The following is a 17600-nucleotide window of genomic DNA, read 5'->3' as shown; positions in this document are numbered from 1 at the left end:
GAGCGATGAGAGAATCTTCACCCTCCGGAACCAGGATATTTTCCGCCGCCGAGAAGGTCGTATATGTCGGCTCATAACGAAGCAGAATGTGGGCCACCCTGCCTTGTTTCTGAAGACTTCGACGACCGAAATATTGAGCGCGACTTTGATATCCGAAAGAACGGCGCCGTCAGTTGAAGACAGAACTTTCTTCAAATTGCTCCTTGCACAAGCCAAGCCGTAACATTTTAAAGAAGAAGCTTTACAACAAAAACGAACAAATAATAAAAGCGAGAAGGCAATCAGCCACCTGGCTCGCCCCTCCGTCTAGGAATAGGGTCGACGTGATCCTCCCCTTCGCCAAATTCCCAGTTACTCTGGACAACGACCATAACATCATCAACTCGTTTTCCAGAACTGGAAAGCATAGTAATCAGCTGATGGTCGATATCCTTGGCCCTAAGGAAGAAACGCCCGTGCCGACCAGAAGACTTAGCCAAGGCATAACAATGCCGGATGGCTGGAATGCCAAGGTTAATTCTTAGACGACGGTTGAGCGCTATAATCCCTATTATGATTCTAAAGAAATTCACATTAGGTTGGGAAGGGAGAAATGGCGTTTAAAGCTAGCAATTCGATCTGACGAAAGGAGGTCTTTTAAATGTTTCGCCATACCCTACAGTTTATGAGAATATGCCAAGGAAGGAATAAACCAGAAAGAGTTTTCGAAGCAAGGGAGGACAGAACTTACAAAGGACGAAGGGGATATCGGAGAAGAGAGTTTCAGGAACGATTCAAAAGGCAATCCAGCGATGAGCGTCATAAAATACATACTTGAAAGGACGTCCAAATTTTAAATCGCAATAAATAGACACGTACGAGGGGGCGGGAGGTCGACACGACAACCGAAAGGGGTGCGCTTAGATATCCGCATGAGGATGAGGCCAACTGCCGAATTTTGGCTCCGACTTTTCGAAATTCAAAACCAAGCACTCCAGCCAACTGTCGTCGGTGAAGTGCTTGGGGGGCAATTGTGGGAGCCGAATAGGTAGAATAGTCAAAAGATACGTACCCCAGAAATTAGATACTGTTCGGTTTCATGTTGCGTGACTAGGACGCCGAATACGTTAGGAAAGCCGAATAGACGAAGGTCAGTGGCTCCGAATGAATAAAAGGGAAATGGGATAAAAGTAGGCTCAGGCCCCGAGGCCCAAAAAGCAAGTATAAATACAAGAACCACAGATTTAGAAAGGTATGTAAGAATCACTTCACAAAACTTAGTAAATAAGCTATCCTGAGTGTCTGAACTAACTTGTCCGTCGGAGTGCTAATTCCGGCACCCCCGACCGGAGTGTTTGTATCTTTTCAGGTGACTAGCTGAGGATCACTAGCATCTCCCAGGATCCGAAGAGTATTTCCAAACCACTTCTCCACAAAAACAAACATAGTTTTGCCAAATAAGAGAGTGAATTTTATAATACAAGGAGAGCGACCTGAGTAAAAATATCAAAGAAATATTTTCACTATAATAGTTTTAAAAAATCAGAATTTTATGCTTTTAGAATTAAAAAAAGATCCAGTACTAAGCATATATAAAAAATAGAAAATCAAAAACAAATATATCAATTTCTGTTATTATTTACCCCTAATAAATCTCTAGTACACTATAGTTTGAAAGTCAGACAAATAAATCATAAAAGGGATTTCATTATCTTTTATTTGATACTTGACCACTATGAGTCGTAACTGATCTATATACATACCACATGATGAAAATTATTGTAACATTATATATTTTTTATTATCTGCAAGGTAATGCAAGTTATGGAGATCTTTTCATTTTCGTAAGAGCATCTCCAATGGTGAATTAGATTTTTTACTAAATTTGATACCACTCGCTTTAACGGTGTACTTTCATTAAATTTGTGCCGGGGACAACCGGGTGGTCGACCGGTTAAGCGAATTTTTTTTTTTTTTTTTGATTTTTTTTTTTGAACTTTTTGAACCTTTTAATGGTCGACCGGCTGGTCAACCGGTTAGGCAAAAAATTTTTTTTTTTTTTTTTTTTTACTGTTTGAACATTTTTCTTCGAACCGTTTGAACCTTTAGGCGGTCGACCGGTTGGTCAACCGGCCGGGCAACCGGTTGGTTGACCGGCTGGTCTCTCCCAACGATTAGTAACAGTGATTTGGTAAAATGCTTCGCCTGTTCTCATTTTGATAAAAGATTTGCTGAATTCTGGATTTGATATCGATTTGGTGAAACCGTTGGAGCTTAAAAAAGTGACTTTTTCATCAAATTTTGAATTTGATATCAGGTTTGCTGAACCGTTGGAGATGGTCTAACCCATATAGAAACTCAAGAATCGACCAACAAGCTAAATTTTATTTTAGAGTCACAATTTCAGCCTTCCGTTTGCATGCATTATTTGGATAGAGTTTTGAAAATATGATTCTATCACACATTTTAAAATATATTTTTCTTTTGGGAAATAATTTGGAGTCCTAAAAAAGCCTCTCCTAATCCCCCTAATCCCCAAAACGACGTCGTTTTGGGGAATTTTATTTTATTTTATTTTATTTTTTTGCCTTGGTCTCAATTTTCGGGGGATTAGGGCTCCCCAAATTAGGGGGATGTAGCACGGCCCTTTTCTTTTATATTTGACAGATTGGTACATACTCTCTCTCTTTTATCTTCTCCATTCTAAAAAGAAGAAGAGTTTTTGAATTTTGAATCTACTTGGTCATCCTCTCATACATCTGGTCAGTTGACCAAAACAGTGTATTTTTTTTTTCTTGCAATCGTCAATCGCCAATCACCACCTATTATTTGGAAAAAAAATTATATTTGCTTTTGATTTTTTTAAATATAAAAATTATTTTTTTAGACCAAAATGACAAATTATTTTTTTGAATTGAATTTTAAAAAGAGTTTGATTATAAGTTTTTAATAAAATTTTCATTAGAGTTTTGAGTTTTGTGTTTGGTTATGAGTTATAAGTTTTTGAATTAATTTTCAAAATTCATAACCAAACAACTTTTTCTTATTTTATATGTCACATCAAAAAGTCAAAACTCAATTCAAAACTCTTTTCAAAACTCATAACCAAACAAAATTTCTTTTTTCAAATCATAATTCCAAAACTCACAAATTCAAAATACAACTTTATTCTCAAATCATAATTCTAAAATTTTACAAAACACTACCTTAAACTTTGCTTCTTTTACGTTTTATCACTTTCAAGAGTGTTTTGAAAAATTAGTAAAAAACTAATTTTTTGGCTTTTTTCACGGTTTTTTTGGCATAAAAACTGTGATTTTTTTTTGTAAGAACTTGATAAAAAGTCAAAACGCTAACTTTTTACCAAGTTTCCAAATTGCTCCTCAGTTTGACTTTTAAATTAATTTTTTTAATTTGGCCTTCACGTTTTCGATTTACTCTCAATTATTTATTTTTTCAAAATTAGACAAAAAAATATCGCATTAACCATTGACATGTAATATATTAATACAATTAATCTACATCTCTAATTTAAACTTAAATTTAAATATAATAATATATTTTATTGTCACACTTCACAGCCAACGCGATATTTTTAGGCCTATGGGGTGTTTTATTGTCACACTTAATCTAATCTTGACATGTGATGGGTTACACTAAAAATTAAAAAATAAATAAAAAATTAAAGACCAAATTGAGAAACTAGTACAACATACGGGGTATATCCTAAACTAAAAGGTTTAATTCCCTATTCCCAATTTGGTTTCGTTCTGTACACGCCGGTTTTGTTTTGTTTTATTTTGTTTTTTTTCTTTCTAAATAATAAAAAGGTACATGACATTTTTTTTATAATATTGATTGTGATTTTTATTATATAAGAATCTTAAATTACATAACAAAAATGTTTAAAAGATCTAAAATAGAAGCTCTAAAAGAGTTGTAGGATGTAATTCTACCCATTGATGTGATGATGACTTCTTCTCTTGGACACAATTTATGACACAATTTTACTTGATAAAAAAATCTAAATAAAATTAGATAATTATTTTTATTTTTACTAATTCAATCATATAAATTGATGCCATAATATTAGATCTTTTTTATTAATTAACGGTACCATTACATAATACCATTACCATTATATTTATGGGATATTTACACACAAATTTTAATTTATGAACTTAACTTCGTTAAGTCTTAACTAAGATTTTTTAAACTTTCAAGTCCCATTAAATTTTGAATAGTCAAAATTACCCTCCAAATAATAATTGTTCATCATTTATGATTATCTATAAAGAAACATGATAATTTGACATTTATTTTGATTTTTAAAACTTTAAAATTAAAAAAAATTAAAAAATTATGTGCAAAAAATAAATAAATTAGAAGGACAAGATGATGGAACATTGATATGCAAAACTGGGGGGAAAAAAATTACTTTAAAAATGAAAAAATTAATAATGTTCTCAGTTTTAAAACTGAAAAAAATTGATAATGTTATATGTTTTATTGGATAGTTAAATCAAATCAATAAGTAGAAAGACAAAAACGTTTAATCTCATACTTTATTTTTTTTATCAGTTACTGAAACAATTATCTAGAACATTATTATACAAAATTGATAATGTTCTTAATTTTAAAAATTAGAAAAAAACTGATAATATTACCTATTTTATTAAATAGGACTTATTGGTTCAAAAAATCTTAGATAAGACCTGAACTTAGCTACCATAATATTTGTAAATAAAACTTTTAGATAATTAACTCTATATTTATTATTCATTCATATATATATATATATATATATACCATACAATTAGATAATAATATCAAATTCAATATACATTGTTTTAAGTGATACATTCATAATTTTTTAATATTAATGAAACTAACATAAGATTCAATATATCAATAATTGTAAATGTATCGCATATATAATATTATTGCTTTGTTAGATATTCCACCGATTCAAAACTATGCATTGACACGCAAGTGTTGTCAAAAGCAACTCATGACATGTCATACCGTGAATGTAATGCTTACTCATGCTCCAAATATTTGGAGAAATTACACGTGCATCTTTAAAAATACAATTAATTGGTAAATTATAAATATATTCCTTAAGATTTACTTAAAATACAGATTATTTTTATGGTTTGAAAAATTATAAATACCCCTTATTAGAATTTTTAATTTAACAGAATTAAATAAAAAATAAAATTCATAATTGATCTCCTATACAATAATAAAATTATTTAAATCATTAATTAAAACATATTTTTCACATTTTTAAAATTGTTAATTGACTTGATGATTTTTTAATAAAAGAGACGATTTGTTATGAAATTAAAAACATCAGAGGTGAAATGTAATTTTCAAAATTACAGGAGGCGATTCGTATTTTAATCAAATCTCAAGGGTGTATTTGTAATTTATCTTAATTAATTTTATATTTTTAACATAAAATCCAATTTTTTTAGAAATGTTAATTTATATATAGTAATACTTACATTATTTTTACTAATAATTCGTGAGTAATATGATTAAAAAAAATAATATTATTATATCTTTTATACTAAAATATATATTTGTTTTTATTTATATATTTATTGACCATCTACATTAATTTGGATGATTTTGATCTTAGCAAAAGAGAATTTAATATAATTATATTAAATTTATAAGACTAATTGTATTTTTGTCAAATTTAAAAAAAAAATTGAGTGTAATTTACCTTAAATATTTTTTAAAAAATATTTTTTATTGGCTAATGTGATATGTAGTTATAAAGTTTTAGAATGTAAAATGAGATAATTTAGGACGAAACAACAAATCAATATTAATTCCTTTTTTGCAAAGCTAATTAAAATTCAAAAATTAATTTTTAATTTATTTTAAGTCATATCTTCTCTCACATTTTTACATGATTTTAAAAAAAATTAAAAAAAATCAAAAAATTAACTTTTAACTATCTTCCTAAAATAACTCTAAGCTTAAGAAATAATTACAAGTTCACAGTGAACTTAGTATACTTTAATTATTAAAATCATGATTTTTTTTAAATATATAATTACTTTAAGATAATATAACTTTTTTTGATTCATTTAATATAATATAACTAATTTGTAATTTTTTCATAATTTATTGATGTAACAAGTGTCACATCAATTTACATAACAAAATAAATAAATATTTTTGAAATATTATTCAATATTAATTTTATTGTAAAAAGTATTTTAAAAATAAGTAATTTTTTTAAAAAAAGTTATACTATAAATTAAAAAAAAAAATTAAAATAGATAGTACAAAATATCTTATTTTTATTTTTTTTCTGTGCCCATTATTGTACTCCATCTGAAATTTAGCTTACCTGTCACTTCTCTCCCTCGCCCCCCCATTCCAGCATTCCTGTAGGGAATATTACTGTTTCCTCTCTCCCACACTCAAGTTACCTGTCATCTCTCTCTCTCTCTCTCTCTCTCTGTTTTCAATCAGTTCAAAACCCTAACTCGCTCTCTCTCTCGCACAATGGGAGCTTCAAACAACAACGACCTTCCGAGCTTCAGCTACGCGGCATCAATGGAGGATCGCCGATTCTCGAAGAACGTTTACGATAACGTCCACGGAAACATCTATCTCGATCCAGTAACGTCTTCAAATTCTTATGTTTCTTCTTTTCTTTTTTTTTTTTTTTTGCATTTCGTTTTTATTATTTTTCAAATTAGTGTTTGTGTTTTCATTGTCCGAACTGTTTCTATTTTTGATTTTGTGAATCACACGGAGTTGTAGAACTATTTGATGCTCCAGACTCTGTATTTTGCTGGAGTTGATAGAATTTTGTACTTCCGATTGATTCTGAGTGATATCATGTACAACTCACATATCACATGTATGCATATATGTATACACGTGTTTATGTGTTCATATGTACGAAATTTGAAACTGAATCGATATTTTATTTCTTTATTGTTGCTTTCGGAGCTAATTGAAAGGGATTCAAATTAAGAAATTCAGAGTCGAATGGAGGTTTTAAATGTGTTTTCTATATTTAATCTAAAATTTTAAAAAACTAAGAAGAGGAGATGGAAATGATAAAGAAGTATTGATTTAAACTTGACATCCTTGATTTTTTGAAGGCTGGTCTGTTAGAGATGTTTTACGTGGAGCTCTGTATGCATGAGCTTTGAATTTTTGTATATAGCTCTTCTTTTTGGCCATGAGAATACTGTTTTTGGTTTGGTAGCCTAATTTCTTCTTGTCGTCTCTGTTTTTCTTTTCTTTTTTTGCAAATTTCTTTCTTTATTTTAAGCTAATTTTTTTTTTCTTTTTTATTTATTTATATTTTCTCAATTTTTTAATAGACTGATACATGTCTAATTTATATTCGTTATTGATCCATCTAAACTCCTGTTAGGCTATTCAGATAATTATAATTAAATAAAAACTCAAAATTACTATCTCTGGATTGCAGCTCACTTTGAAGTTCATCGATACTGAGCAGTTTCAGAGGTAAGTCTGATTTTGACAATGTAAATTTCTTTTTCTTTTTTTCTTTTGTCTCCTTTTCTGTAGAGTGCTCATTTGACTTTTATTCTCTATAGTTGCTTCATTGACTAATGCTGTGATAATTTTCCACATATTGCAGACTTCGTGATCTAAAGCAACTCGGTGAGGCTTTTTTTTTTTGAGAAGTTCATAAATAAGAAAATAAGTTCATGACTTGTGTAGGTTTTTCCCTTTTGTGATTCTTGAAAAATGTGCTGCATCTTTAACTTTTTCAACATTTTAACAACTTCATTCTGATTTATACATATCAGAATAGAAATTCTCTAAATAAATCTCAGAGAGTTTATCCCTTTCTACTTTGGGTAGATAAATAGATTGGACTTCAAAGACATATATTTTTCAGTCCACATAGCAAAATTTAAATATAAACGAGTCATGCTTTGTCACTTCACTTGTATAGATTTCTTCTCTCTTTTGTCTTCATTACTCAATTCTATGGCACAATTGAATAAGGAAACATAGTTATGATTGTATCTAACAAAATTTATTATTGACTTCATCGGTTTAATTTGACTAGAACATTGAAAATGAAATATCAGCCAGACATCAGACATAAGAACTTCAATTAAAGCACCAACAGGCACATAGAACATGTGGCATACACACTTGTCAGTGTCACCCCATTCAACCTTAGGATTTTAAATTTAAACTTTTGGATGATAGATGTTTCAAGAAGGAAACATTTTGGGATGTTCCAACCAAAATGTTTGCAATCTAAATTATGAAAGAAAGTTGCTGTGTGTAATTGAGAGGAATGCAGCCTCATTTATCTGTGCAAGTTCAGTAAAGGTTGGAGTACAAAACATGCATCTCCTTTGTATCCCTTCAAATTTCTGTTTGGTGCGGTACTGTGATCTTGGTTGTCTTTACCTCAACTTTTATGTGTAATATAAAAGTTGTAGCATAGCTTGTCTATTTGATCATTGATCTCTATAATGAAAGTTGTCATTGGAGTGCCAAATTTAATCAATAAACAGCATGATGATAAATTTAATTATTAAATCAAATGAAGAGTACAGCCTACAGAAGCTACTCGTGACACCTGTTTAACTGCTCAATTCTTATTTATGTTTGTCACTATTAAATTGAGCTGATCCTGTGCTTGTTGTAAACTACTGAAATTGATAACATGTTTTGTGGTCAAGTGAAAGAATGCCTTTTCTAGTATTCATAAAAAACTTAATCATATTAGCTACAATAAATTTTCCAGTAAGTTATTGGTGTCCCTTACACAGCCATTTTCCCAACTTTATCTATATAATTATTGCTTTCTACTGCAAGGCTGAGAGGCTTAAAGTTGTTACTAAGTTATATTTTACTAACACTTCAGGTGTAACATACATGGTTTATCCTGGGGCTGTACATTCTCGGTTTGAGCATTCACTTGGGGTATATAGTCTGGCTGGTGACGCAATTCATAAAATCAAAAGCTACCAAGTAGGAAACTGTCCTTCTTATCTGATGATTCTAATCATTCTTATTCTGGATCCTATTACTGAAAACATTATGTCTATACACAATACCATCCTTGCAGGGCATGGAGCTTGGCATCGATGATTTTGATATACAGACAGTAAAACTTGCTGGTACTAAATGTAGTTACTGTAAATCACTTTCTCTTGACAACCTATTTAATAATGTTTTTGTTGTTTCTCTATCTAGGATTACTGCATGATGTGGGTCACGGGCCATTCAGCCACTTGTTTGAGCATGCGGTTGTTCCCAAGGTTCTCAATGGCTCCAAATGGTGATTCTCACATGCTTTAGTAATGGATTTGTTAATATTGCTTAAAAGGTTGTCATATATAGATATATGAATAGCGAAGTATAGAGTTTTCAACATTCTTGAACATCTTTAACAATGCCATTAAGTTTACTGGAACCCTTGGTTTTATGATATAATGATAGGATTTGTGGAATTGCTACACATTTATGTAATATTGTTTAAATAGCTAAATCACTGATTTCAGTACAATCATTCCCTTTGAAAGGAAAATAGGCTTTCGTATTCTCATAGCATGTTTGCTTATTATATGTTGTCGTTTTAGTTATTACATGAAACCTGGAAGGAATGTTTCTTGTCATACATGGTTCTTTCTTGTTTGCCCAATTCCATAGTCATTCATCCTTTTACTGGAGCAGAGTGTATACCCTTCTTGAATGCGTTCTGTATGTATTAACTATAAGACCATTACATGGTTGGTCCAATCGATTCAGGGTGCTAGCATATGCTTAAATGAATTTTATTTGTGATATGGTACTAGACGTGTTCCTGTTATACTGATGGAGCAATGAGTGATTTGATTGTTTCATTAAACATCATTTTGTTGAGTTGGGAATGTTTACTCCAAAATCTAAACAGAGCCTGGAGCTGGTTGTTCCCTTTTAAAAACCAACTTTCTTTTTGTGCTAAGAAGCATAGACATGGACACGGATACGACACGGACACGTCGACACGCTAATTTTTAAAAAATGCAAGATACGACACATGGGGCACACGCCTGAAATATATAATTTTATATATTTATTATATGTTATATATATGAATATATCATTCAAAGATAATAAAAAAATATAATATGATACTAATTCCTATAAATTTATATGATTTTTGCTTTATTATTGTATCTTAAGTTGTTTTGTTCAAACTTATAATTAGTTTCACATGTGTCTAATTGATAGACACGTGTGTTTAAGCAATAGACAAGTGTGTCCTCCAAGTGTCCAAAGAGTATCCGAGTCTTTAAAAAAATTTAAAAAATAGGACACGTTTTGAAGAGTATCGGACAAGTGTCCTAAGAGTATCAGTGTCTGAAACGGATACGTCACCTTCTTAGAAGTGTCCATGCTTCTTAGTTTTTGTGCCTCCCTCCTTTCCACGTACTTAAGAATCCAGATGTGACTTCTCTTATTTCCAGTTTGGTACAGGGGAAGCTCCTCTGCTCTTTGCTCCTTGCACTCAACTGATTTGTCATATGGGCTGGGCATACAGGGGGTTATAATGGGGGTCATGGGGCCTTCCAATTTTTTGGGAGCAAAACCATGTAGAAATGAGATAGCATTTCGATTTTTGGATGGACATGATTGATTTGTAAACACTTTTATAGGCAAGGCAAGTTTATTGGTAACTGTTTGTTACAAAAAATACACTATTGTATACCATCTCAGCAATTTTGACCTTTTGAAATAGTATACTTCAATAAAGCAGTTATATTCTCATACATAGTATTGCTTATCAGGGAATGATTTCAATGCTTTCTTGTGAAATAGATTGTTAAATTGCTTATTAGGGGATGATTTCAATTCTTGATTTTGGTTATTAATTTGATAGAACCTTTTGTAGGTCTCATGAGGAAATGTCTCTGAAGATGATAGACCACATTGTTGATGTGCACAACATTGACATTGATCCTGAAAGTCTTAAGAAAGTGAAGGTTATATTGTTATATTAAATCCTCATCCTTTCTATGTTTTCCTGTTCCTTTAGTAATCAAGTTTTTCGTGACAAATTTCCTGCCACTTATTTCTTAACACTTGATGAAAAGATGCTAAGTTTCAACATTCCAAGTGGTAAAAGGGACATGAGTGTTAGGAGCACATAGTTCTACATGGACCTTCAATAACTTACTCTTGTGTTCAACATCCCTTTGCTGAGACTGGATGTACTGAATGATTTCACATGTATCTCACCATTGACATCTTTGCAGCTTTTTGGCCTTTGAGTTCTACTTGGCTTCTGAAAAATCTTGCATTGATTAGTTTTGAGCATAAATAAAAATAATATGTAAGTTTATTAGTAGCATAATTATTAGACAAATTTTTAGAGACTATTTGAGACTTTTTCCTCTATTTATTTATTTATATTTTTTCTTCTATGCTAAGATATATGTGTGATTTTCAACAGGAAATGATAATTGCTAGCTCTGAAAATGCTCCTTCAAAAGTGAGTGAAGACAGTTCAAGGATTTTCTGGTGTTTGTTACTGTAAAATATTTCATTTCACCTCTGAACTCGTTCTTATGCTTTTACCCCAACTTTAATTCCTCTTCTTATTTTCGTGTTGTTTATCCTCTTCCATTTTAGAGTTCAAAAGAGAAGCGTTTCTTATATGATATTGTTGCAAATGGTCGAAATGGGATTGATGTAGACAAGTATAACCCACTTATCCCTTTTCCCTTCCTTTGGCACAAGTTTTTATGTGTGATTATAGGTTTGAAGTTTGAGATTTATTGATAAATCATCTGTTTGGCAGATTTGACTACATTGTTCGCGACTCTCGTGCCTGTGGACTAGGCTGCAGTTTCCATTTTCAGAGGTCATAATTAGGTTTTGTTTATTACTTCACTATTGCTATGTGAAACTTTTACTGCTTCAACTTGTACCATCTTAAAAACTATGTTTTATTTTTGTAACATGCAGGCTTTTGGAAAATATGCGAGTTATAGATGATGAAATATGTTATCGTGCTAAGGAACGTATGTTTTCAAATGTCTGTTGCCCGTCTATATCAATATTCATCGTATTGTTTGCTAATTTTATTTACATATGAATGATAATATGGTCAGATCTTACCATCCACAAGTTATTCTCCTCTCGTGCTGATCTTCATCGAACAGTCTATATGCATGCCAAAGTAAAGGTACCAAACATACTTAAATCTTATTATATATAAACCAACAAGTGCATACTACGTAGCTCTGAAATTCTGCTTCGTTGTTTACATTTGAACATTAAATGCAATGAATCTGACACATCTTATTTTTCTAGGCAATAGAACTCATGTTTGTAGATGCACTGCAAAAAACAAATGATTATTTTGGACTGGCATCAAGCATTCAGGATCCAGCTGAATACTGGAAGGTTTGACGACCTTTTAGTAATAAAAAAAACCTCAAATTTGGTATGGCATTGGGTTGTGTTGTATTTCTTATGCTATTATGTAGTAATCCACTTACTTAAAATTGTAGCTAGATGACTCGATAATAAAAAGAATTGAAACTTCTTCCGACCAACAGCTCAAGGAGTCTAGAGATCTGATCCAGCGGATTCGGAGAAGGGATCTGTACCAGGTACGTGAATACTTAACATGAGAGTTAATGTAATTCAAAAGCTTGTTATATGCATACTTTAATTATTTTGATACACTGTTAAGGCAACATGACCATATTAATATATCGTCCTCTTGCAGTTCTGCAATGAGTTTGCTGTTCCCAAGGACAAGCTGGAGCACTTCAAAAACGTCACTGCCCAAGATATCATTTGTTCTCAGGTCCTTTTAAATCTTATTCTAATAAATTTGTATATTTTTTCCTAGAGAAACAGAATCACTTACAGTAAGTTTTTTTCAACTAGAAAACTGGCAGTGCTACACTAAAAGAAGAAGATGTTGCTGTGAGCAATGTTAAAATTGATTTGACACGTGGAAGGAAAAATCCTGTTGAAAGGTATGTGGGAAGGAATCGGATAACAAATATGATGAAATATTTATTCATTCACTCAAAACTCTTGGATTCAATTTGCATTTTTTAACTTCATTTAACAATGAGTCTTGTGTGCATCTGTTTTCCTCTTCCAGGATCAACTTTTTCAAGGTACTACACTTTTTTAGCTGCCCAAATCTGTATTGAATTCTCTTTACAAAGGTTCCTGTCAATGGAGATTACTTCAACCTACAAAATTCATGATTTAAATCTATAAATTACTTCCAACTGCTTTTCTTTTTACCAGGACTACGAGAGCAATGAGAAATTCCATATACAGGATGAGCGCATCAGTCACTTGCTGCCTGCATATTATCAAGATATGATAGTGAGGGTGTACTCGAAGAAGCCCGAATTGGTTTGTCAAAAAGAATATGGGTTATGTTTAAATCATGAATTTGCTTTGCTCCCTTTTATTCTGTCAGTTGATGTATTGATAATATCATACAGGTTGAAGCAGTTTCTGATGCTTTTGAGAATTTTCAACTGAGGATGTATGGGATGAAAACCCAAGTACATGCCACTCCCGAGAAAAAGAAACGCCGAATGTAGTTACTTCAGTTAGTTTGAAGATATACATATTCTGTACATTTGTAAGTAAAGATACTAAAAATGTCACGATCACGAGTAGATGTGTAAAGAACTTCTCCTAATCCCTCTCGCTCTCTTTCTCCATTAGCTCTGATAGTCCAGTTTTATTTCTTGCAAGTACTCTCTAGATCATACTAACTATGAATGTCACCTATACTCTTGATTGATAAAAAAAATAGCATAACTCATGATACAAGCTTATGAACATATAGAACATGCAAATTATATAGTGGCCTTGTGTGACGTACGGACTCATTAGGGATGTGAATTCTACACTAAGCATCTTGCAAGTGCATTAGTTTGTGAGTGGCAAGGCAAGCAGGATAGATCCCTATCGTACCTCTTGGATTGGTCCTTGGGCATAATTCACGGGGTATACAGTATCACTCGTGGAGCCGGCTTCTTAAGAGGATGATAAGCGCGCAGTCCATGTCACCTTGTTTGGTGGAAATATGGTTGCTTTAGCTAGCTATTCAAGATGAGTTGATGGGTATCGAAACAAATACAATCCGCAAGTTATTTAACCTTGTTTTCATGTTTGATTCAGATGGTAACCAGTATTGTCATTGTGATGGAAACTTTTTTAATCTTTCATGTTCCTATGGTTACCTCCATCTTTTTGTTGATGGAAATGAAAAGTTACTCCAAGAAATAGGAACAGATTCCATAAAGAATGAAATTTAGTCATAGTTATGTTTCCCCATTGAGCAATCCAGAGGATTAGCTGTTTGGTGTTGGATATTGTGGAAAGAACCTCCTAACATTATTCATGTTTTTCTCTAAAAAAAAGGAAAGTCTCAGAAATCTAGACTTAATCATCAAATTTTTTGAGTAGGTGATTGTGTGGTAGACATTAATTTATGTAGTGTGGAGTTCATGTAAGGTGTGGTGGAGATTATTTTCTGGGTAATTTTTTGGTTTATAAAAGTGGATTTGTAGTATTACTCCTTAAAAAAAACATGATTCATGCTTCCCTGTTCATCAATGGTGACATTGCCGCTTCTGGGTTTGAATTGGTTAACCCATAGGTTTATCCGGGGCATTTCTCAAATTAAGTCAAATTATCAATCTATTTTTCAAACTAGGCCTAGTTTGGACGGAATTCCTAAATTAGGCTAAAACGTGGTTGTGAACCATGCTTTCAACGTTTTTGTGCTTATCGGGCAGAAATTTTGTGAAATTGTAAAAGCGTATTTCCAAACTACGCTTTTAATTAAGAAAGCGGGATTAATTAAGAAAGCGTGATTACAAATCACGTTTTTAATTATTATTTTTTTTTTTTTTGAAAATGTGGTTATGAACCATGTTTTTAACTGATTTTTTTTTTCTTTCTAAAAATGTGATTGTGAACCACTTTTTTAGTCAAAATGTAAAAACGTGTTTTGAAATTACGTTTTCACCACAAATTGAAACCACAGTCAGAGGTTTCAGTCACTCACCCTCACTCTCTCTCTCTCTCTCTCTCTCTCTCTCTCTCTCTCTCTCTCACCAACCACTCACATATATAATTTTTAATATATATAAATTTTATTTTATAAAATTGAGACTAATATTAAATATATATAATAATTTATAATAGCAAATAATAATTAACTATATAATTTTTATAATTTTTGTAAATATAAATCATTTTTATATAATTTTAGAAATAATTTTTTACAAATTAAATTGAAACAACCATACATGCGTATGTATATAACCTGTCTAAAAGTTAAAATGATAATTATTTTTTATTTTTTATTTTTATTTCTTAACCAAATTAATTCTTAATTTTTTTAAAAAAATTCTAAAAATCAAACCATACATAGTCTAAATTTTTTTTGATAAGTCATTTTTTACGTTGGTAACTTATTTAATTATTTGTTAATTTTACGATATTTTTACCATATGAAGCATGTTTGGTAACCATTTTGTTTTCAGTTTTCAATTTATATTTACAAAAATTTTAAAAATTATCATAAAAACTTGTTTGATAATTTTTTTAGTTTATAAATGGTTGTCTCAATTTGTAAATTTGAGAAAAAAAATCTAAATTCAAAAAATGAGTTTACATTTTTTCAAATTAAAAAAAAAATGAGTTTATGTCTCAATTTGAATTTTTTTCAAATAAAACTCATTTTTTTAAAAATTAAAAAAAAAAATGAGTTTATGGCCCTGTTTGGTAGAGCTGTGGGAAAGTGTTTATAACTTATGCCTTAATAGCTTATAGTTTATAACTATGAACATAAGCTGATTTCCGACTTATTAATTAAGTATCTCCTGCCCCACTCAAAGAATAAGCTGATTTCTGACTTACAAAAAGCTATAAGCTGCATTGTTAAGCTAAACCAAACACATCAAAATAGCTTAAATTAAGCTGAAAGCTGAAATAAGCATGCACCAAACAGACACTATGTCTCAATTTGAATTTTTTTCAAATAAAACTCATTTTTTTAAAAATTCAAAAAAATGAGACGTAAAAATGCAAAAATTCAAAATTTTTAAAAAAATGAGTTTTATTTGAAAAAAAATTCAAATTGAGATGTAAACTCATTTTTTTTTAATTTGAAAAAATGTAAACTCATTTTTTGAATTTATATTTTTTTCTCAAATTTAAAAATTGAGACAACCATTTATAAACTAAAAAAAATATCAAACAAGTTTTTATGATAATTTTTAAAATTTTTGCAAATATAAATTGAAAACTGAAACACAAAATGGTTACCAAACATGCCTCAGATGGTAAAAATGTCGTAAAATTAACAAATAATTAAATAAGTTACGAACATAAAAAATGACTTATCAAAAGATTTTTAGGCTATGTATAGTTTAATTTTTAGAATTTTTTTTTAAAAATTAAAAATTAATTTGGTTAAGAAATAAAAAATAAAAAATAAATATTATTTAAGGGTAAAAAAATAATTATCATTTTAACTTTTGGACAGATTATATATATACGTATGTATGATTGTTTCAATTTAATTTGTAAAAAATTATTTTTAAAATTATATAAAAATGATTTATATTTACAAAACTATAAAAATTATATAGTTGATTATTATTTGTTATTATAAATTATTATTATATATATTTAATATTAGTCTCAATTTTATAAAATAAAAATTATATATGTGAGTGTGTGTGGGTGTGTGTGTGAGAGAGAGAGAGAGAGAGAGAGAGAGAGAGTGTGTGTGTGTGTGTGTGAGAGTGAGTGAGTGAGTGTGAGTGTGTGTGACTGAAGCCTCTGACTGGTTTCAATTTGTGGTGAAAACGTGATTTCAAAACACGTTTTTACATTTTTATGTCGTTCACAATTACGTTTTTAGAAGAAGAAAAACATTTTAGTTAAAAGTATGGTTTATAATCACGTTTTTAAAAAAAATAAAAATAAATAAATAAATAAAATAAAATAAATAAAAATAAAAATAAAAACGTGGATTGGAAACACACTTTTACAATTTCACAAAATTTCCGCCCGATAGGCATAAAAATATTAAAAGCGTGATTCACAACTACGTTTTAGCCTAATTTAAAAAATAGATAGGTAATATGACTTAATTTGAAAAATGCCCCGTTTATCCCGGGTTTCCCTGGGGCCATAGCATACAATGAATAAACCTATCATGCTTAACACTGCCCAGTCATTGAACAAGGTTAGATGACCCGGTACATGGTCTCTCTCTCTCTCTCTCTCTCTCTCTCTCTCTCTCTCTCTCTCTCTCTCTCCATTTGTTTTTGGGCGGAGGGAAACTTAGGATCACCAAGTGTTAAAGTAAAATGAATTGAGCTGTTCGAGTTTAACTTGTATTTAACTTGTTTGAAAATTTAAACATATTTTAATACTCACGTAAAAATTTTAAATTTAAACGACTTATTACTTGACTCAACTTAATTATAAATATTATAAAATCAAGCTAATTGAAATCAACTTAGTTAAAAGTTTATTTTTGATGGGCTCAAAAGATAGCCAAATCAAGCTTAAACACATTTGAGAACCTATTAGTT

General features: G+C 30.6%; 1 protein-coding gene across 2 annotated transcripts; it reads left to right on the top strand.

The window, feature by feature from the left end:
* Positions 1–6368: 6368 nt before the first annotated feature.
* On the top strand, positions 6369–13823 carry LOC114274444 (uncharacterized). Of its 2 annotated transcripts, none has more exons than XM_028216363.2 (19): positions 6369–6624; positions 7451–7488; positions 7625–7647; positions 8876–8982; positions 9080–9131; positions 9208–9292; positions 10889–10979; positions 11450–11488; positions 11629–11696; positions 11798–11860; positions 11965–12020; positions 12111–12184; positions 12313–12405; positions 12513–12614; positions 12734–12814; positions 12898–12989; positions 13121–13136; positions 13273–13383; positions 13476–13823. In XM_028216363.2, the coding sequence occupies exons 1-19, from the start codon at positions 6508–6510 to the stop codon at positions 13575–13577; spliced, it is 1410 nt and encodes a 469-aa protein (XP_028072164.2). In that variant the 5' UTR covers positions 6369–6507; the 3' UTR covers positions 13578–13823. The 2 variants fall into 2 exon arrangements, with proteins under 2 accessions (XP_028072164.2, XP_028072165.2); XM_028216364.2 differs by having other exon boundaries at positions 6562–6624; positions 7581–7647.
* The last annotated feature ends 3777 nt before the right edge of the window (positions 13824–17600 follow it).

Source organism: Camellia sinensis, chromosome 10 (assembly GCF_055761805.1).
Source record: "Camellia sinensis isolate YWXY chromosome 10, ASM5576180v1, whole genome shotgun sequence".
NCBI lineage: Eukaryota > Viridiplantae > Streptophyta > Magnoliopsida > Ericales > Theaceae > Camellia > Camellia sinensis.
This window is presented reverse-complemented; position numbering and strand designations above follow the sequence as displayed.